This window comes from Macrobrachium nipponense, chromosome 16 (genome assembly GCF_015104395.2).
Source record: "Macrobrachium nipponense isolate FS-2020 chromosome 16, ASM1510439v2, whole genome shotgun sequence".
Classification (NCBI taxonomy): domain Eukaryota; kingdom Metazoa; phylum Arthropoda; class Malacostraca; order Decapoda; family Palaemonidae; genus Macrobrachium; species Macrobrachium nipponense.
This window is the reverse complement of record NC_087209.1, coordinates 77,624,120-77,647,077: the sequence shown is the minus strand read 5'-3', so window position 1 is coordinate 77,647,077 and position 22,958 is coordinate 77,624,120. Positions and strand designations below refer to the sequence as shown.

Here is a 22,958-nt window from a genome sequence, read left to right as displayed (position 1 = left end):
CTGGCGTGTGGAAGCGCCAAACAACTTTCACCTCATTTTATTTGAAAGATGTTGCCCATAGATCCTTGGACACCTTTTCCTTGGGTCCAGTGGTGGCGGCCCAACAAGTGATATAGTTCATCCAGTGCCCCTGGCGGGTCAGTTTGCGTCTAGTCTAAGATGAAGGTATGAAAGTAGAATGAATGGGATGACTGGTCTTTTTTCTTTACTACTTTCTTCCTACTCCTTTAACTACGGGCAATATGAAGGAGAGTACCGTCATGTGCTGGAACGGACTAGATGCAGGTGAGATGGTCAGCCATACTGTGAAGCTATCTTAGCTGATGATATACTTTTCAGTAGCAACACACCCCTCTGGATAATAAGGAAAAGAGGGGTGAAGGTGGGTCCAGTCGCAAGGGACAAGAGTAAACAGTAGAATGGTATCTACACCCAGTGGGAGGAAACCAATAGATCCGCTTATATCTTTGGTCCTAGGTTCATTGTCCATTCTCTTAGAATTTCCCTATATATTCGGAAATGGATAAGGTGGCAAACTCCCAGTCAGTTGTAGAGACTTACCTCCCTCCAATAGTAAGTCTATCCTAATGTTAAGACCGAAGGTTTGTTTCGTGTATGAACAAATACCAAATTTGTAACTAATTTGTATTTTTCATAACTAACAAACCTGAGGTCTTAACAGTTAAAGGCCCACCTCGAACCACCCCTCTAGCAGTCTAAACTGGGTTAGAAATATAACTGATGGGTCACAGGTAGCCGTGGGCATTCTGGGTATACATGCCCCGTGACCTGGTATAGATGCCATTAGTCCCTGGATCTCACAAGTGTAATTTTAATTATACCGGTTTCCAGCTTGGCGCTAGTAAATCCTAATGTTAAGACCTCAGGTTTGTTAGTTATGAAAAATACAAATTAGTTACAAATTTGGTATTTTGTGGACATTCATCAGGTTCACAACGTGATATTTGTCTGCAAGCTCGTCGACAATCTGACTTTCATAGAGACTCCCATCGAGAGAGTGCAAGAAATTATTACCTCTATATCGGAATTTTTAGTGACTAATATTCAGAAAGCACCTATTACGTCACAACAGCAATCTTCATCAAGGATTGAATCGAAAGGACTTATATCACCGTCTTCGGGAGTCCCCTCTGCTGCTCATATAGAAGAAGGACGACTTAGTAGGATGTCAGAAGAAACTGACGAGGACCACCTTCTACGTCAGCTTCGTCTGATTATCAGGTTTTGGTTCTTTTGCTTCGAGCTTCAGTTGGAGACGAATTCCAACCTGTGGCTCCTCGCTATCCTCCTTCTCAGTTTTCGTTATCGAAAACCGACAAGATTCCTGGTTTGTTCATAAAACTTGCCCGGCGGATGTATGTATAGCTGTGTTTCTCTGAAATACAGCTATATATATATTTATCTGCCGGGTAAGTATGAACAAACTTTATTGTATCTTAACAATATCATAATTGTTAAAATGAAGAAGTCTCTTTCAACAAAAATAGCTTTTAAAAAAAGGTTCAAGATTGGATGGAGTCGAGAAAAGCGCAAAGAAAGACTTCTTTTGCCCAGCCTCTGTCAAGACTATGCAGCAGCCGGCAAGGCAGGCATTGGGTGGGATACAAGTAAAACATATCGGTGTAAGAATTCTCGCATCGGAATAAGGTGACTTTTCCAGTCTGGTCGACGCTCCAAGGAGGTCTCTCCTTTCGTCAACAAAAGTTGCGCGAACTCCTGATGAAATGGACTACCATCGGAAGAGCTCTCATTCATTAGTCAGAGTCTCTTCCACGAAATAGAATGAAGTTTAGGTACAATAACATAAGAAGTTTGAACTGTCATTTTCGGTCCTCGGTTTTCACTTGAGAAGATTCCTCGAATAATTTTAATTCGTTCGTTTGGAAGAACGAATACAGTATATTTTCACTCTCTCTCTTCCTTGCAGAAGAAAGAATGTAGTAGAGAATTAGCTGTCCAAGTGATTACAATACTTATGTATTTTATATTTGTGTTATATTGCTACTGTATGGATCAAGTCATATACGCACATCGTAATTACTGATACGGATAGTAACCGAAAGGACTCGTATTCTAAGTGTACTTAATCGGTCCTTCCTGCAAACTTCCAGGAGTTTCCGGTGTAAGGACAATGCAAAAATGTATTGTTACAACAACACCAACTCAGCTTCTGCATCTAGCGTATTCGGTTTCGCTTAAATATGCCTGCTTGAGAATTCTCTTCTAATCGATAATAGTAACAGACCTATTCCTTCGTAGAATAGAGTAGCTGGTAACTCAGGCAGAGTAGTGAGAGACGACCATTGATAGCTGCTGTCGTTGTAGATGATGCAGTATATTTAATCGGTACTCCCTGCAACCTTCCAGGAGTTTCCGATTTAGCTTTTGGTTATTTAAGCGTAGTGTTATGACAACACAAAATCAGCTTCTGTATTTAGCGGATTCTGTCTCGCTTAAATATGCCAACTTGAGAGTTTCGTGCTGTTCAAATAATAAAAAATCTATTCCTTCGTAATATGGAGTAGCTGGCAACTCAGGCATAATACTGCGAGAAGTTGAATGTAAGCTGCTGTAACTGTACACCAACTCAGTATCAGCTAGCTTGCTGTTATGCTCAGTCATTTAAGTCTCTCTCTCCCGCGGGATTGATTGACGAACCGTATCTCTGCCCTACAATCACGGACTTTGCCTAGGATTGAGGGAGATTCTAACATGCATTGAATAAACATTGCCTTCGTTTGCGAAACAATTTTTAACAGAGATATCTATTAGGCTTTTTGGTGCTGTTTACTGCACTGTAACAGAATTCTGTACGAGTTTACCGCAGCATAGCATTATAATAATGCTCTCCTAATTATGAAGAGCGCAGCCTTCTTAGGGAAGGAAGCATGCTTAAGAGAGGTAATGGATGAATCTGCTGGGGACAATTTCCTCGCTGAAGAAGCCTCTTTTCCCTGAAAGGACTGCAATTCAGACCTCTACAGTTTTGTACTTCCGGAAAACTGAAGTAACATCAAAGATCGAGTAATGATTCTGAACATCTCTCAGTAGTTCAATGATCACCTCAGGTGATAGTGAGATGGGGCCAGGCATCCTGACAGAGGTTCAGAGGTCCTGCCACATAATCTAAAAGAATTGGAAGCAATTTGGTTGACTCTCCAGTTCCTCGAAGAATGAGTTTTGGCCGAGTGGTTCAGATCAACTCTGACAATTCCACAGCTCTCTCACATCTCAAGAAGAGAGAGCCATTGATGGCCACATGCACGGAACGTATCGATCCTCCAGAGGTTAGCTGCACGATTGAAGGAAGTCCGTGCAAAGCTTCTCTATCGACGGCAGCAACTACTGACGTCTGAGTATTCTTTCCTTAGAAGTATGTCAAAAGTCGTGGGCTACTCTAATAGCCTCACTTCGAGAGGTATCTCTAAACCGTTCGGCTCTGAGTCTGACTGCGTTCAGACTGTCAAGAAGGTGACCAGAATAAGAGGTTTTTCAAGACTAATGGCTAGTGTCATTACCAAGATAAAGCAGTTCTGCCTATCTTGCAGTGTACCAATCGGAATGGGCCGTTTCTGGAGATAGGGTAGGAAGAATGGTTTTTCCTCCACCTCAACCTTTGTGAATTACATACCATCTTCCCTTTCCGTCGGAAGAATGGGATGTACTAGCAGTCTCAACTATTGTAGAATACGGAAGTAGGTTGTTGGCGGCATTTACGCTCAGATATTTGGATCTGTCAAACAACAAAGTCCTTTACGATCTATGAGGTCTGTGGAAATCTCGAAATTGTAGAATATTTCCTGTGTAACTTTTTGCATGTGACCAAAATTCTAACCACTCTAGATAAGACAAAGAGGGTTAGTGAGGTTTAATACATCATCAGAGGTTTTGGCTTTAGAGGACATAATGCGGTGTGTTCTCTAAGCCTTTTGTTTTTACAAAGAATGAAAACCTGTTTAATCCTTGGCCCAGAAGCTTGGAAATCAAGGGGTGCTATGGATTATTAGGCAAGAAACAGAGAGAGTCCTGTGACCTGTCAGGGCCCTCAAGTTTTATCTAGTTAAAACTAAAGAAAGTGGAGGTCCTTCGGACAATCTGCGGTGTTTCGTAAAAAGACCAGACTTGCCAGGTCGAAGAACACCCTGGCGTTATTGTTGATGAGTTCTTTTAAAGAAGCTCATTCGTCATGTTTGGACAAAGATTTGAAATCTTTTACTGAATGTTCACGAGGTGAGGGCGCGGCCTCGGAAGCATTTCAACAGAGCATGGCACTCAGTATCATCCTGAGTGCCACGTTTTAGCGAAGCAACTTTGTGTTCATTTCACAATACCTGCGGGATGTGAAGACGACATATAAGATTTGCTGCTCGCTGGGGCCATACGTGTCTACAGACACAATCTTGGGGGCAAGAAGTATCACTCATCCTATCCTATAGAAAAGGGTTAGGAAGAGTTGTTAATTATGTTTATTGGGTCGGCCGCCAGTGGCGGTCTTCTCAATCCTTAAGCCTAGTTAGATATCCTTAACTTTGGCTAGGTTGGTCAGGTGGTAATATATATTACTTCTTAGCCCTCATGGTATGGTCAATATGGTCTAGTCACATTGTGGTCACGCTCCCGTTGACAGATCATCTAGAACTCGCCAGCTACATAGGTCACTACCTTGCTGGAGACTCTAGTAAAGCAGTAGCAGACTTGGGTGACAATAATCACGAAGTCAGCTATGCTAACAAGTAAGGAACCAAGATGTCAATCATCTGCACGCAATGTGTTTCCGAAAATCCTTTTCTGTCCCTCCCCACCTCCAAAGGTGGGATTCAGCTATATATATATCTGCTGGGTAAGTTTCATGAACAAAATTATATTGTTAAGATACAATAAAGTTTGTTCATACTTACCTGGCAGATATATATAATCAAAGTACCCACCCACCTCCCCTCAGGAGACAGTGGGAATAGAAAATCTGGATAGAAAATGGGAATGGTTCCTGACTCCCGCCTCCCAGCGGCGGGAATGGGTACTAACCACCTGGCCGACCACTGTGTGTGCCGGGAGTTTTGAAATTTCTGTCGGACTTCGGAGAAATACAGCTATATATATATATCTGCCAGGTAAGTATGAACAAACTTTATTGTATCTTAACAATATCATTTTTGCTTACAACTTTCTGTCCTTTATCACCTGGTTCTTCCTTTTTGCTTACTCCTGCTAATGCTAAAGGCCTCTTTAAAAAAATAATGATCCAAGGAAGATTGCTTCTGCCTACTTTTCACAATGTTCCTGAAACGACTCAGGCAAACGTCATCAAACTGCGCAAGCATACGACCTGTGTGATCCTTTTCGTGGTGTCTTTTTTTCTATAAATGCGAAGTGTTCATTAACGGCTGCCCGTCTTAATAATTATCTACTAATTGTTGCACCTCATGACTGTTGGCCCTGGTGTCCGTCAAAACCCTGTTCAACCAAATGCTCTCTCTGCAACTGATTTGGGTACTGAATGTTCGGCTGCTGACCTTCAACATAAACTGAAGTGCCTTGATTATACTGGTATGCATGTTGTAAATGATTGGTCAACACCCACTGTTCAGCAGGGAGTGGAGATTCTACCAACCTTGCAAAGTTTCCAGTTATCCCATGAGAGAAACCTTGATCACTTATCCCATGTGAGAGATCTTGGTCACTTATCCCACGAGAGAGATCTTGGTCAATCATATCATATATGTCGTCACTCAAGAGGTGCTCTTCTTTTTCCATTTTCTGTGAAAAGATATGAGAATTTTTTTTTTTAAAATACACATTGACGATCTCGAAATGAATACTGCGTGCGTACTATAACAATGCTGGTACCGAGTGGCCAAGGCACGCCACCACGTACATAGATGCATGATGGGAGGGACGCTGGCCAATAGGAGAGAAGGATCTCATGGCCGCGACTAGCATCAGGAACCAATGGGAGGATGGTGGCGAGTTTACTAAGTTGGCGGCGCGCGAGTTTCAAAATTGTTATCGGTGGTTCGGGCGAATCTCGGACTTTACATAAACCTTTCGTATCTTGAAAACTTTTCGTATGTAGAGCCGTTAAATTTTTCGTATTGGCTTTCATATCTTGAGTTTTTCGTAAGTTGAGCCTTTCGTATCTTGAGGTACCACTGTACTATATGATTATAATAGCAAATTTAGTCTGCATCCACTCTTCACAGATCATCATTGTTAGGTTCCAAAGATTGAGGTTGTAGCTGTAGTAATTGAAAATTAGGGTAGCCAAAGACTGATCCATAGGTTATATTAGCTTATTTTACTAAAGGTCTTTTATCCTATTTGAATGGACTTAATTTTTGTACCATTTAACTGTTTACAAAATATTGAAAACCTTTTTAATCTTGTCTTGTCTTCAGTAGTGATTCCTACTCTTCAAACCTAGGCTAATGTAGGAAAGCTCTATGAGGTTGATTTTAATGTTTTGCTGGTTGTATGAGAATTCTTATTGAATTACAAGGATTCATGTGTGTTGCCATGACATTATACTCTAGATGCCTTTTATGATGCTAGGAGGAAATTTCCCTTCATCATAACATGCATATAATTTGCAACAAGGCATACACAGTGATGCACTCAGTGCCTAAGGATGATTATGCCCCACTGAGAGTCAACCAGGGTATATAGGAAAGGGCTCTGACCACATGGAAGTTTTTTATTTGTATATTTCTTTTTAGTGGTTGATATGTATGATAGTGTAGTAAGTTGGAAAGAGGCTATAGTATGCTTAGTTCTAAGGCATCATCTAAAACACTTTTAACATCACAGTTCAACACTTGTTAAGAATATGGTATCGTTGAACCATGATTCCAGGTTTTGATAACCAGTTAAAGATTGCTAAAAAACAAATTGTAGCAGACACTTCCAATTTAAAGTTAGAGGAACTATTCAAGTAAAAAAAATGTTGGCAGATTCCATTTCTTCTTAAATTTACATATTTCCATATATAGTTTGAATTTACACTTTTATAAAAGGTTATCTGCTTATCCTTTAATGTTTGTACATCATAATTTCATTTGTAGGGGTTGGAGCAAATTGAGCATTATGCTCTTTTGTATTTTTGGTCCATCTACCTGAATTCCCATATCTGTCATGAAAATAAACCAGATGTCTCAAATACAGAACAATGTCAGTATAGAATTTATATCAGAATACTAATATATATTTATCAATTTGAATACCTGGTCTGATATTAATGAAATGTGCAACATACTATTTTTGAGAAGCTTTACTTTTTTCTGTAACTACATAAGAGCTTTGTGTAATTCAGACATCAAAATGACCTCAGATTGAATTCTGGAAAACTTATGTACTTAAATGTTAGTGAAATAGGCCCTACCATTTCCACACATATGTTTTTTGTATGGAATATACTCTAAAGTTGATTTCCATCGTTGGATGTTTCTATTCTCACTCTGGAAATGCTTTATTCCTCTTACAGCACCCAATGTGGGATGCATGGGATCTTGCTCTTGAATTATGTCTAAGTCAGCTGCCAACTGCCCTTCGATCAGAAGACCTTTACTCCCATGTACATTCTCCGTTTTTTGAAGAACAGTTAACAGCCTTCCAAGTGTGGCTGAATCTAGGTCATGAGCAAAGACATCCTCCAGAGCAGCTTCCAATAGTACTTCAGGTAGTTTCTGTACTTTTTTTATTGTGTGATACTAATGTGTAACTTCTAGAAAAAGATGTTTAATTTACAGCATGAAAGTCTGTAGTAAGATAGTGTTAAGGAATTTTAGAAGGTATGACAAGTTATGGATTTCTTTAAATCATATAAGTTTTTCATTTTTATACAGGTCCTTCTGAGTCAAGTTCACCGTCCACGAGCTTTGGAGTTGTTGGGAAGCTTTCTAGCATTAGGTCCATGGGCTGTTAATTTAGTATTATCTGTTGGAATATTTCCTTATGTACTGCGTTTATTGCAGTCTTCTGCCCGTGAACTTCGCCCATTGTTAGTCTTTCTATGGGCCAAAATACTAGCGGTTGATCCAGTGAGTATTTTTGTTATTGTTTTTATTTTTATGTAAAGCATGTCTAAATTCATTGTTTGAGATGAAGCAGTTGTACTTCTACAATATTTGTTGTTCTCTTTGGCAAGGGAGGACAGTGCATTACATCTACAAAGTTGTGCTTTTTATATGATTAATGTACCAAGTAATTACATAGTTATTAGTTTCTTAATATAATTAATGTACCAAGTAATTACATAGTTACTAGTTTCTTAACTATTGCTGCAGCTTAAATTTTGTAATTTGCTGTAGCACTTCTATTGTTGTATTGTAGGTAACTAACCCCGCCCACTTTCAGTGATTAGTAGGTACAACACAGGTGAAGACCTCAATTCATTTCTGCCAGTCAACGACTGAATGTCAGTTGTTTGAGCAGCTTTGGTTTGTATTTTCACTGGATGGTAGTGTCTTATCGCCGTTTATGGTGACGTATTAATGCTTTTTGGTAACCTCCGCACTAATTATAATTAGCTTAAAAGATTTTGATTGACTTTTCCCCGATAGTGACCTATTTTGAACCATATCAGACTAGTACTGCTAGTATATCTGGTTTTGTAGCAAAGGCTGCAACACCAGACTAACTTCAGCCAAGTAAGACTCATACAATTTGTTGTAATTGTAGATGGAAAATTTGTTCTTCTGATCTGCTTGTGAAGAGTAGGGACTGGGATCAGGGGAAATGAAAAACTGAATGTATACCTTGACAGACTTCAAGGAGACAGTAAAAGAAAGGCTTCTGCTAGAGCTGAAGCTAGGGGTTCTGCTAGCTAGGTTTCTTCTCTTAAATCGGATTTTGTTGATGTACCTATTCTGTCTACTCCTGTGACTGTCTTCTCCATCTACACCATTACCTGGCTCCCAAACTTCCAACCCCAATGCCATCGCCAGCTTCGAAGTCAGGGTAGACCAGAAATTTGGTCTACTGTTTAACACTGTGGCCCAAAGAGGGGCTTCCATTAAGGTCCTTATGGACAAGATGAGTACCAGTGATGTAGGTGCAAGTGCAGTGTCAGTGGAGTAGGTGGCTACTCGTCCTGCTGATGCTCCTAGACAAAGATCCCTGTCAGACTACTACCCTAAACCTGGGAGTAGGCATACCAGAGGTTCAAGAGAGGTCTGTGGGGTTTGCTCACGGGTAGTTACCCCCTCAACCAAGCCTGTTGTCCGTTAATCTGAGGACTTGGTGGACAGCCGTTGGAAGGGATCCATATGGAAGTGCATGTGTTGTCTTATAGTGATTCGTACTTGAGTACGAACAAGAGACATCTATGGTCCTTTTCCAGTGCTTCTAGGCCATTGAAAAGGCATGTATCAACTGCTTAGTCCGTTTCTCAGTTCCCCTGTAAGCGGCCCAGGGAACAGGAGTGTAGTTCATAGCCTGCCTGTATCTTTTGGGGCAGTCCCAGTCATTCGTCTCCTTATCCTTCAGTTGTAGGGTGCCAGTGTTTGACACCAAAGCTCTTGCACCTCTTGGAAGCAGTCCAAGCATCCAGTAGTGTCCAAGCATTCAGGAAGATTGCAGGAGCGTTGTCCATTACTAGGGGGCAATTGAGGGGCAATTGATTTTCTTGTGGGTATTTTTTCACACTTGGGCCAAACACTTCATTGACCCACTCAATAAAAATTTGCCTCGTGACCATGCCTTTTTATTGCCCTTCTACATCACTGGTAATTTATTCTTGAACACATTGTTATTCTTGAACACTCTGGCATTCTTACAGACCAAGAGTGTTAGCCTATCCATTATAGGCTTGTGCCCTGGCAATGAACTTTCCCCCTGCATGACGTAGGTCCGCTTTGGCATTTTTTCCAAAACAGGCCTGTCTCATCACAACTGAAGACCTGGTGAGGGAGGAATCTTCAGTCTCAAGATACTCTCTGAATTCATCAACAAATTCTTTGGCGGCATGTTTGTCCAGACTCAGTCCATGCCGTGCGACACTGTATGCCCGTACACTATAAATTTTTCAATCCACCCCCTGCTGGCCCTGAAATCACTTAAGAGCAGCAGTTGTTGGCATTTTCTTACTTAAATCAGCAAGCAACATCCTAGCTTTCTCACAAATGATTGCTTCAGACACACTATCCCCCACTAACTGTTTTTCATTGATCCACACCAACAACAGCTTATCAACATCTTCCACTAATTGCAACCTCTGTTTTGATGATGATGTTACCCCTTTCGCAGTATCAGCTACGTTGGTTTCATGTTTCTTTGCTAGGATAGAGCTGATTGTTGACACTGATTTGCTGTACACCCTAGCAAGATCAGCTACACATGCATCACTTTCTTGACTTCTATCGCATTTCTGGTCTTTTTTACCGAAGGGTTGGCACTTGCAAATTTCTTTGGCTCCATGATGGCTCTTTTGCAATGAGTTTTAACAGCAAAATAGCACAAAACACAACAAAACATGTGCATTGATGCAGATGCAAATGCAGTGATGCTTGTTCAGTGAGAAACAAAGCCAGAGTGGGTCACAAGAGAAGACAGGATGCTTTGTTTGGGCACTTGATACGAGGCCCGGTCACATGCTGGGCCCCGGATGGAGCATTTCCAAGTGTACGAAAACCGAGGAAACATACGATATCAGAGAAAATTTTGTAGAAAAAGTCTATGAAAACCAAAACATATGAAAAGAGAGGCAGACAAAAACTGAGGTTTAACTGTATTAGTGGGCTGTGGAGACAGTGTACAGAAATTGCAGAGTACCTTAGGTCTGTTATCTGGGGGATGAAGTACAGGAGATATGCATTCTGTTTTTTATCTCCTTTCCTTGATACAGGTTGTTGAGTTTTGAGGAGCCTGGGGCTACTGTGTACTTGGAGTATCCACAAGTCTGTTTTTAATGGATGGATAGTGGTTATTAATTTTATGAGTAGGTGACAGTGTTGTCTGGTCTGTTTTTGTGTCACTTCACCCAGGGCAAGGATATTTATTTATGCTTTGCCATCCTTCGGAGTGCTCCTTCGCTGAAAAGCACCCATTAAAGTAGAGGTGCTCCACAGCTATAACGCCATGCCATTGCAGGTTAAGATGAGCACAGACCAGAAGCAGCAACCTTCTGCTTTAGCTCTCTTGCCAGGTAAAATTACAACAGGCATTTCAACAATGCTAGCTATCTTTTTATTTCAAATCCATACTATTACTGAGTGTTTTTGAGTAGAACATGTCCATGTATCCCACCTCCTGTCAGTGTGGGATTCAGCTTTGTAATTACTTGGTTAGTTACTTATATAAAAATGACATTTTTATAATAAAATAAAATTATATAAGTATACTATTACTTATTAAGTAATTACAAAATTGTAGCCCTTCCTCCTCCCCTCTCATGGACATAGGGCACAAGCAAATTGAGCTCTTCAGCTGTGTTGTACCTATTCTTCCCCTAAAATGGATGGGGTTAGTTATGCATCTACACTAAAGCAATTGAAATGCTACTGCGAACTGCAAGATTTAAGCTGCTGTGATAGAAGCTAATAGCTATGTAATTACTTGGTAAGTATATATAAAACTTTATTTTATTATAAAAGTCATATTTTACTTTTTGAAAGAAAATATTCTTTCAATGTATTATTCTTAGTTTTTAATTGTGCTTGCAACATATCAATAGCTATATAGGTTATAGGGAGAGTTTATAATACTAATAATGTTTTGAGTAGGCCATAATTAGAATTTTTCTGACTGTTTCAACCCCAAAGTTACACTGAAATGTTTATTTTTTCATTCCTCTGGGTATTTGCATTTTAAGTGTGGATATAGAAATCCACAGTCATTCAGTATGGTTCACTATTTCTTTGATAGGGGTTAAATTCTGTTTGAATAGATTTTAATTTAATTTAAATAATGCCGTTCTAACGGTTTTTACATTAAATATATTGCTGGATTGATATGATGTGTTGGGATATATGTGGAATATATGTGGCAATTGGAATGGCAGTTTAAGGAAAATAACATTTAAAAGCTCTAGGTAATTTCTCCACTCTTTCAGGCTTGCAGCATATTTATATATTTAATGATTTTCATAATATGTTTTGCATCATATTATTTAGTTATTATTGTTATTCGAATAACCAGACCATTGGGTTACATTTCTAAAAAACTCTAATGACATGTCCATTGGTTTCGTTCCGTTCCTGTGGTTGCAGAGTGTCATCCCAGTTCTTTCTAGTATTACAATGTTGTCAGTACAGGTTTATTTTTATAACAAGATAGTACAGGCAGTCCCGGTTATCGGCAAAGGTTCCGTTCTTGGCGGGGTGCAGATAAGCAAAAACTGCCATTAACCAAAACTCAGCTATTTATGGCGCTCATGGCACCAAGTTTCGGTTAATGGCGCCAATAACCGGTCAATGGCTTTTTTTAGCTATGTTATGGCGCCATAACTATTATTATCACCTTATGGCACCATTAACTGAAACTTGGCTTGTTATGGTTCCATAAATCGCCATAAGACCGGATTGGCATTAACTGAGGCCGCCGATAACCGGGGACTGCCTGTATAGGAGTTAGTCATTAATCTGTTACAGCTTTTTTCGTTGAAAGCAAATTATGCTTTGAGGAAAGTATTAAGTATAGGGAACTTGTATATTCTTTAAAAAAGTGTCAGAATGAAAAGGTGTTTGTGAGTTTTCCTTTTTTGTGTTTTTAATTTCCCACTGCGGACAGAATGAATGGTGGAAATTGGATCAGCTTGATGGGAAGAAACTAAAGGGAAAGGATGAAAAGTAAAAGTAAAAGTACTACACATAGGAAGAAAAGGGACATGGGAAAGACCGTTCATGTTCAGGTTATGTGCCAAACAAGAAAATTGTAGTTGTATCCTTTTAGGTCATAGCCATAATCTTGCCTAGAGCAGGTAGTGTTTATTTAATTTTATGTCATTTGTTTTTTAAATTGTTTGCTACTTTTATTTTTATTGAGAGAAAAACCACAGAGAAATCCTTAGAACAACATGCCTGTAGCATGGCCGCTCAAAGATGAATATGAAAAATTTTGTAAGGTAATAGCTCTGCTCTTTCCATAATTTTGCAAGGTTATAACTTTGTTCTTTCCATTTCAAACTTTACCTATAGGTTTGAAAGTTTATCATTTTACTTGCAGGGTTGCAAAGCAGATCTTGTTCGTGAGAATGGTTATAAATATTTTCTTCAGGTTTTGGGTGATACTTCTATGCCAGTAAGTAGATTTACTTATTAATCATTTAATCATGGTGTGATTTATATTTTTGATACACAGTAGTTATATAAAGCAGAAAAAAACCTTTGTTGTGGGTTTCTGTACTTGAGTCAGTGCATGTCACTTTTCAGAAATTGGAATTTTATTTAAACATCTTAACTTTTTTAAAGCTTTGTTTTTATTCTTATATTTAATTTTTATAGATTTTTTAAAATCCAAGTGTTCATTTTATACTTCCAGGCTGAGCACCGTACAATGGCAGCATTTGTTTTAGGTGTCATTGTTTGGGAATATCCAGAAGGTCAGCGAGTAACTTTACAGGGTTCTTTAATGCCACTTTGCCTAGAACAGGTGACTGACTCTCATGCACCACTCAGACAGTGGGCCACTATCTGTCTGGGTCGTACATGGCATCACCATCCTGATGCAAGATGGGCAGCTACTAGGGATAATGCCCATGAAAAACTCTACAGTCTTTTAACAGATCATGTACCTGAGGTAAGTTTTATATTATGCTTTAATAATTTCCCAAAGTTTAAATGAACATTGTTCATGAAGTGATAACTTTAAAATGCTGAAAGTACAAAATCTCATTGCAAAAGTGTTTTTGTACTGTAGGGGTGACTAAAGTCTCTGGACAGTGATGAAATTGAAAGAAATTTTTGGTTTTAGGTGGTAAACAAAATAAAGAAGAATGTAAGGTTGTGTACACACAATATTCAAACCATCGGTCCTTTACATTAGGAATTATCTTGGGTGAAGCTGGAAAACGACTGTTAAACTCTTGAACAAGGTGGTTAGTCAGTAACTACCATCCAGTTTGAGAATTTTAACTTTGGTGTTTGAGGATTGGTGTCTACGGATCCACACCCAACGCGCAGTAGGTGTAGAGAAAATGTATGTACAATTACTAATGGTGGAACAATGGAAAAAGTTTTATGAGAAAGGTCAGTACAAGAGAAAGGAGATGCTGCCATCTTTGGATGACCAAGTGTCTTCAGCTTCTTTTGTTCTGACTATGCATGATGCTGTTCCATATGTTTCCTCACCTGGATTTGATGCTTCCCATATCCCTTCGGTTTCTTCAAATGATTTGTTGTGGAAGCATCAGTAGCGGTTTTGGGTAGTTTTGTACCTAATTATGCTCCTTCCTTCCCTGCTGGGAGAGGGGGAGCATCGCCATCTTTGTCTTATGTTTCAGCCCCCAATACGCACAGGAGGGAGGGAATGTGGGCAGCGTTAAGCCCATCAGGGGCACCAACATTAGATGGGTTGTTATCTTGCTATATGACATCACACTTCCCTTCAGGTCGTCCGTCTATGAGTGTCCCACCTCCCCTGGTCTGAGGTTGATGGGGGTGAACGCTACAACAGCTGCAGCGGCACATATGATTCCAATGCCACAGAATTTGGGAATTAACTTTGCGACCCCCGCAGGGATTCCATCAGTATCTACACAGCATTTTCCATCAAGTGCAGTGACGTCACAGCCTGCTCCCTCAGTGACGTCACAATCTAACATGGCATCCACCATGATGTCACAGCCTATTTCCACTCTCCTATCTTCAGTTCCAATGGATGCAACTACAGTTTCAGACTATGGAGAAATTACAAGCTTTGGAAGAGAAGATAAATAAGACAGGCAAGAAGAAAAGACATTAATCGTCTTCTTCTCCTGGTTCTTCTTCATCTTGTTTGGCGTCTTAGCAAGATTCGGTGACGTCAGTGCATGCACTAGTCAAGTGTTGGAGGATAAGGGACTTTGTAGCTGACTCTTGTGCCAAGAGGAGAAGATTAATTTCTTCTTCATCTCTGAGCCAGGACTGTCATATCCCTGTCAAAAACAAAGCACAGCAGGTAGTTGCTAGTGCCGGAAAGGAATATCGCGGCTGTCAATAGGATAGTCGTCACGGCCAAAGGGATTGACGGACACTGGGGTGGAAGTGGCTGGGACGACTGTGCTAACCATGAGGAGAAAGACATTTGGGGATACTCCACAGTTGTTCAGGGAATCGGCAGTGGGTATGCATCGATCTTGAAAGACTGGGGAGCATGTTGCAGCCTCTCCTGTAAGATGTTTCAAGATGAGGAAAGATGATAACGCTCCAATTAAAAGGTTAAATAATGCATCATTGGTAACCCCGCTGAATACACCGGTTGAAGTGGCAGTTTGGCCTGGGACCAGAAGGTCAGGGTCAACTTCCCCAACAGCTGTTGTGGACAACAGTAGAAATAGTGATGACTTAAGTTCTACTTCAAGGGAGCTGTCATCTTGGATGAATAGACGATGTTCTCACTCTAGATCAAGGAGCATTGAAAGGTTTAGAAATTTGCAGTCTCCTGGTGGCTATTCAGGAACTAGCCAGCAATGGCTGTCAGAGAACACAGGTGCTGCATTCTAGTAATATTCAATCATTTACCCTTATTTTGCAACAAATTGGAAGTCTCTAGCACAATATTTTGATTTATGGTAAATTTATGAAAAAACTTTTTCCTTACTTCCGAGCGGTAACTATGTTGAAAAAACCAGAAATTTTTTCTTCAGATTGTCTTAATGTTTGCACTGTTTTCTATTAGCTGTTACATAAAGTTTTATATATGAAAATGTGCGCAATTTCATGTAGAATACAACCAAAAACAACCCATGGTTGTAGCTTTTATCAGTTTTGAAATATTTTCATATAAATAACAATAAATAGAAAAAATTTGACCTTTGGTCAACTTTAACTCAACCGAAATGGTTGAAAACTGCAATTGTAAGCTACAAGACTTACAGTTTAGTAATATTCAATCAATTACCTTCATTTTGCAACAAACGGGAAGTCTCTAGCACAATATTTCGATTTATGGTGAATTTTTGAAAACTTTTTTTATTTTACATCCGAGCGTTATGAGTTCATGCATCATATTGTGATCAATATTTTCTGTGTTGCTTTGATCATTTTACAATTTTTTATATACAAAAATCATCACAATTTAGTGTAAAATACAACAAAAAAATAATTAACTCATTAGCTTTAACCATTTTGCTCGCAGTGCTATTTGTATACAATTATATATGAAATTTTTTTCACGCTGTCATATATTCCAATATTTATATATGATAATGAAAATTTTTTTCATTTCTGATGGTTGCATACTAAACTTCAGGCAATGACAAAAAAAGGAGCCAAAAATGAACTCTTAATCTTGAAAATTAAGCGTGCTGTGAGTTTTTGAAAAACTTTTTCTCCGCTTCGGCGCTCACTCCCGAACCCCCCCGGCATACGGGAGACACTTTCGGAAATATCGGCTTGGCGTTTAAGAGTTAAAAAACAATCAAAGATTGTATGTGCAAGGAATCTGTGGCATCTGGCATCTAAGGCTTAGAAGAGGTGGAGAGTGGCTACCGACCATGTATGAACCCCGTTATGCATTTAGTCTTTCCTCAGCTGCCTTGGAGAGCAGATGTTCTCATTTGCTCTCCTCCTCCCAAGCCAGTTTTTCTTCTTCTTCTTCTTTTTTTTTTTTTTTTTTTTTTGGTGTGTGTGTGTGTGTGCTTTGTGTGATACTGTGGCTCCCTCCATTGCTTCTAAGAAGTCACAGGCACATCAACACATGCGTCCCAGCCTTTCAGGATTCCCGTGCTCACGTTTCCTAACTTCTACCTTGACTGACCCCCATTTAACTTGCAGTAGGTGTCGTGCTAATTTTTGTAATGTAGCCATTCCATGCCCGGAGTGTTGTTCGTGGCCTGTTATGCAGTAGAAGAACTTCTACAAGAAGAGGGAGCATCGTAGGATGTCTACGCATCCATATTGGAAAGGATTCTCCCCTCCTCAAGTGAATGCTTCCTCTTCCCTGAAGGAGTTTGTTGATAATGATCCACAAAAGATATTGCTTTGTCCTGCTAGAGCACTGTGTTGCTATCTAAAAAGAACTTGCCACCTAAGACCTAGGTGTCATAGACTTTTTGTTAGTACAGGCTGAGCCAAGAAGGAAGTGTCCAAGAATTCCATTTCATTTTGGCTTCATGAAGTGATTAGACAAGCCTACTCCTCACCTTCAAGTTCTGTCACAAATACTGTGCATGCACATGACAGGAAAGGAATAAGTTCCTCTCTGGCCTTTAAGAAGAACTTTTCTGTTTGTAGAATTGTGAATTGGTTCCTGGCTTCAACAGACCACTTTCACTTCCTTTTACCTGAAGGATATTACCCATAGGTCCTTGGACACTTTCCTTTGGTACGATGGTGGTTGCCCCACAAGTTATGTAGCTCATCCAGTTCCCCTGGCAGTACAGTTCCTATCATGACTAAGATGATTGTATGGAAGAGAGAATGAGTGAGATGACTGGTCTCTTTCTTTCCCATTTTTCCATTCTTCATTTCTACGGACAGGTTGAGGTGAGTACGGCAGCCTTATTTTTATGTTCCAATACAACATACAAATCTGCTTCTCAGTAGCGTATACTCCGCTCTCCAGCAAGGAGAGTGAGGACTTGTGGCAAACCTTTGCTTGTAGCCAATCTAGTTTGTTGCTTGAACAGATGAAGTTCTCTTTATCTTCCATGTATGCAATGAATCTGGACATGTCTTATTGTATTTACTCCCAATGGACAGAGTTTTAGATACCTATTTATCTAATCTCTCACAGGCTTAGACCCCCTTCTTGAGAACTCTCATTTCTAGGAAGGGTGGTTGGGTGTGCCGAACCTCTAGTCGGTTCAGGATTCTCATACCTCCCATCAAGTATGAATCTATCTTATTGTTAAGACCGAAAGTTTGTTCCACATATGAACAAATGAAAATTTTTTTAATCAATTTGTATTTTTCATAGCTGACAAACCTGAGGTCTTAACATCGACTGCCCACCTCTAGCCATCCCTTTTGTAATCCTGGGTTGGAAGAAAGACTAAATGCATTATGGGGTTCATGTGTAGTCAGTTACCACTCTCCATCTTTTCTACACGTTGATGCCAGATGCCACAGATTCCTTGCATATACAATCTTTGATAGATTTCTAACTGGTTTCTAGCTGGTGCCCGAAGATTTGTCCTATTGTTAAGACCACAGGTTCAATAGCTATGAAAAATGTCAGTGGGTTAAGTGAAGTGTGAGTTACTGATCAATAGCTTTGATATGAGGTATTGGTTCATTTCTAGATGGTTGCTTTGAGTCACATTTTCTAAATTTCTGACTACCCTGCATTGTTTTCATTTGATTTTGTTTGACATTTTATTTAACTTATCTCCCAGTAACAATGATTGACATTTTTTTGTAACAACCTGAAAAAAGTCTCAGAAATTTACTCAGTGTCCTAGAGGCTAAGGTTACGTTTGACATAGGCCTACTTAGCCCTAGAAGATGATTTGTACAGGGAATTGTTTATGAGGAGTATAGATTATGCTTAGTTAGAACAGCAAATCAAAGTCCCGTTGAAAAAATATTTGTACAGGTAGTCACAAAGATTCATTCCCATATAGGTAAACTGTAGTAACAAGACCTTCATAATCAGTCATGTGTTTCTTATACAAGTGGTAACAATGTGCAAACTATTTTCAGATATTGAAGAGTATTAATATTTATATTGTTGATTTTAACCTTGTATTCTTCTGTTTGGTATGTCATGTTTGTGTGATGTTCTTTCAAAGTGTTAACTGTGCGTTTCCGTATTTAAAATATTTCCTATTGTCTTTAGTATTTCCTTTATTTGGGATTAAAAAAAATTGTGCATTATCCTGCATCCAATACTGTCAGAATCTTGAAATTACTACACCAGCTCTGGTTTCATCTATATGTACACAGAGACATTGGTGGTCAAGAAAAAATCTTATGAAGCACAGCTGGGCAGTAATCACGTCAGGTGTTTAATTTTGATGGTACAGCAAAACCTTGGTTTAATGAACTAATGTTGGGGAGAAGGTCATCCATTAAACCATTAAAATGAAGCATTGTTTTTTTCGTGTCCTAAATGATGTTAATTGGTAGGCTAGCCTTGGCCTAGGTGCGATAACCACCGACATACGTGAAAAGATTCACTTTATAAGATAAACTTTATAAGATAAACTGGTAATGAAGGTAATAAACCCATTTTTACTGTATATTATTGGCATATCGTCATAATAAAGTCTATTTGAGGAATAATTACATACAAATGAAGCAAAATTTTCACAATGTGAGGCCAGCTGACAATGTAAACATGAGTTATGGATGCACTTCACAGCAGCTTTTATCTTTTGGTAACCTTTCAGAAATTTCTATGGTAATGTAATTACGATTGTACTAATCACATTAAGAAAAAAATAATATTAATTTTTCATTTAAAAATCATTATAATTTTGGTTGTAAATAACTGTTTAGAATAATGCAGTAATACGAACAATAATTATGTACGATAATTATCATACATTATTGCTTTGGTTGGGGTGTTTGATTGGCCATAAGATTTAAACAAAACAGTGTTTCCCATTTACATGACATGTGTAAGAAAAACATGATATGGAACAGTGTTTCCCATTTAGGTGACATGTGTAGGATAAACATGATATGGAGTTGATGTTGTTATTTTGTTTATTTTGAATTTCTAAGGATTCAGTAAGAACAGCATTTGAAATAACATCATCTTTACATAACCAATATTTCATAAGATACCTGTTGTTGCAAAAGCTAGCCTATACGTACACAGATGGTTTGTAATTTGGTAGTCATCTTATACTACAAATATGAGGTAAATTCATGAAAATTTGCCATGATGTTGGCCCTTGTCTTATGTAAAGGTCGGGTTTATAGTAGTACTACAAGGAAATATATGGTACGTTTCAATTTTCTACCAATGCTGAGGTTAGTGTGTGAGTAAACATAAAAAACAGTAGCTAATAACCTTGGCCAGATTTTGTCAATTAAATATGATATCTTTTGGTTCCGGGTCTGTTAAAGCAAGGTTTTACTGTATATCAACTTAAGAAAAGCTTTTTAAATATTTAAATGAGAGAATATGAATTTTTTTTTTTTTATCAATAGTATGTGAACTGAAATATGACAATTGATATGCTTTACCTAACAAAGCTTTGGTACTTCATGTATTTAGAATTTAGAATATTGTACATGTTATTTTTTAACAATTTTACTAGAGTTGGGGTGCATCTTCAGTGCTGGGGAATATGGTATGTACAAAGGCTACCTTTCCAATAAATATGTTCAGTTGATTATTAATATATTTTATGGCTATCTTTTTATTTTAGGTGCGAGCAGCTGCAGTTTTTTCCCTTGGTACTTTCATAAGCAGCTTAGCTAACGGTGAGAGAACAGATCACGCCCGTGCCATAGATCACACAATAGCTATAATGTTAGCAAACACTGTATCCTATGATGGTTCTCCACTTGTTAGAGAGGTAAGTATTGTAGTACAGTATTTCAAAAGTAATGTAATTTAACAAAAATTACGTGCAGCTTGTAAAAATATAGAAAGAATTTATTTTTCCTGATGAAAGTATAAATATGTATTTTTTTTATGAATCAGTAAAGTATGATTAGCCGTGGTATTGTGTGAAATGGACCTGATCATACAAACATGAGAGGTTCAGTAAAAAAGAGGCATACTGATTATGCCCAGATCCCAGTCTGCTTTCTGCCAGCCAGTGCATCTCCTTTTTTGTATGGCTCCAACTATGTCAAGCATATGCAGTGATTTCCAGGATCTGTACAGAGATCTTTTCCTGTTGTTGTCCTGTCTTCTATTTCAATCTTGTAATCTCACATTTACCTACTATTAAGTTGTTTGTATATTTTCACTATCTTTGATGTGATATAAAGGTAAAGTGATCATTTGCTTTTATGACTTGCTTGTTGCCAACACTACTGTGAATGCTTGATTTTATGTATGCAACTTACCAAGTAGTTACATAGATTTAATTTCTAACCGTTGGCAGCTAGAATTTTGAAAATTCGTGGTAGCACTACAGGCGGCCCGCGGTTAATGGCACAATCGCTTAGCGGCGAATCGGTTTTACGGTTGTCGCCAAAAATATTCATGAAAAAAATAAGGTATTTTAACTATTAAATGCCGAGCCGGTATTTCCGAAAGTGTCTCCCGTATGCCGGCTGGGTTCGGGAGTGAGTGCCGAAGCGGAAAAAAAGTTTTCATACCATCAACTTACCTGTCAGATATATACATAGCTAAGACTCCGTCGTCCCCGACAGAAATTCAAATTTCGCGCCACGGCGTCGCTACAGGTAGGTCAGGTGATCTACCGGCCTGCCTGGGCGGCAGGACTAGGAACCATCCCCGTTTTCTATCATATTTTCTCTGTCGCCGGTGGTATCAACATTGTTGCTATTACCTCCTGACTTAGATTCATATTTCATCCTTTGATCATCGTTTCTCGGCTTTTTGGTGACGTATCTGGATCGTGTTTTGGCATTCGCTACTGTGGACTGTTTTTGGAATTGCTTTTTTGGATTTTTCTCAGTATGTCTGATTCAAATGTGAGTGTGAGAATGTGTGTGAATGTAGGCTGCAGGGTGAGGATACCGAAAGCTTCGTTGATCCTCACACTGTATGCCGTAAATGTAGGGGGTTTCAGTGTTCTGCTAATAATACTTGTAAGGAATGCGAGGGATTAAATGCAGAAGAGTGGAAGACTTTGACTTCTTATTTGAAGAAGTTAGAGAGGGATAGGGTTAGACGTCTGAAAGGTGTGAGTTCAAGGCCTATTGAGCCTTTTACTGATAATTCTAATCCTACTGATTTAGATTCTCCCTATGTATCTCATTCTCAAAGTGTACTTTCGGAATCGGCCTCGGAAATCGCCAATCTGAAAGCTACGATTAGAGACATGAAGTCCAAGATGGCGGACTTGCAAGTAAGGCTAGTGAAAGTGAGCATTACAGTGAAGTGAGTTCTTCCAGTGTTGTGGAGGGGGCGTTTGATCGTCGCCCTGCGACGCTCCCAGGCCTAGACCTCTTCCAAGCTCCCATGCCCAGAGGAGAAGGAAAGTCGAAAGCCTTAAGGAGGTCGTGGGGAATCCCCAACGGTCAGACGTCCCTTCAGCTAGCTCTGCTTCGTGGCAGGCTGCTCAAGGGCGCTATAGGAAAAGCGTCCTTCGTGAGTGTTTCTCGTCCTCTCCCTCTCCCTCACCTAAACGAGGGTGGAAGGAGTCGAACTTGTCGAGACCTCTGAAGCGTCATATGAAAGAACCCCTGAAATAGATTCGAGCCCAAGAGCGTTTCTCAGATGACGCTCCCTCTTCTATTAAGAAGGCGAAGGTGGCGTCACGTCACCTGACGAGTACGCAGAAGTACCCTTTCCTACTTCTCCCCCATGAGTGATGACGAAAGGCGTCATGCAGTGGACGTGGGAGAAGCGTCAAGGAGAATAATTATGGCAGTTCAAGAGCAAACTGTCCTCTCTAGTGGGGGGAGTTTTAGGCGCCTCGTAGGAAGGACGTGGCGCTTCCAATCAAGAAGTCTTCGTCCTCTCTCCCCTGCTAAACGAGAAGCGTCATGCAGACGTGAAGCTTCTAAACATCTTACAGAAGCTTCGGGTTCGAGAGCGAGAACGGTTGCTTACGAAAGTTTCGTAACGCCAGAGAGACGTAAGACGTCTTTTAGACATGAAAGCGTCATTGAAAATGGTTGGTAGACGTGACGCTCCGACCAATATTTGACGCCAAGTAGGACGCCTTTGGAGAGCGGAGCGTCTTCCAGGCGCGAGGCGTCATCAAGACG

The 22,958-nt window shown here is 39.5% G+C and overlaps 1 protein-coding gene across 1 annotated transcript in view; it reads left to right on the top strand.

Moving 5' to 3' along the window:
- Positions 1–22,958, top strand: part of LOC135195837 (regulatory-associated protein of mTOR-like) — a 244,149-nt gene that overhangs the window by 108,480 nt on the left and 112,711 nt on the right. The window contains exons 8-12 of the mRNA XM_064222351.1: positions 7,499–7,693; positions 7,860–8,054; positions 13,177–13,251; positions 13,492–13,749; positions 20,474–20,623. Coding sequence (XP_064078421.1) covers positions 7,499–7,693; positions 7,860–8,054; positions 13,177–13,251; positions 13,492–13,749; positions 20,474–20,623 — 873 coding nt within the window. The remainder of the gene's footprint in view (positions 1–7,498; positions 7,694–7,859; positions 8,055–13,176; positions 13,252–13,491; positions 13,750–20,473; positions 20,624–22,958) is intronic.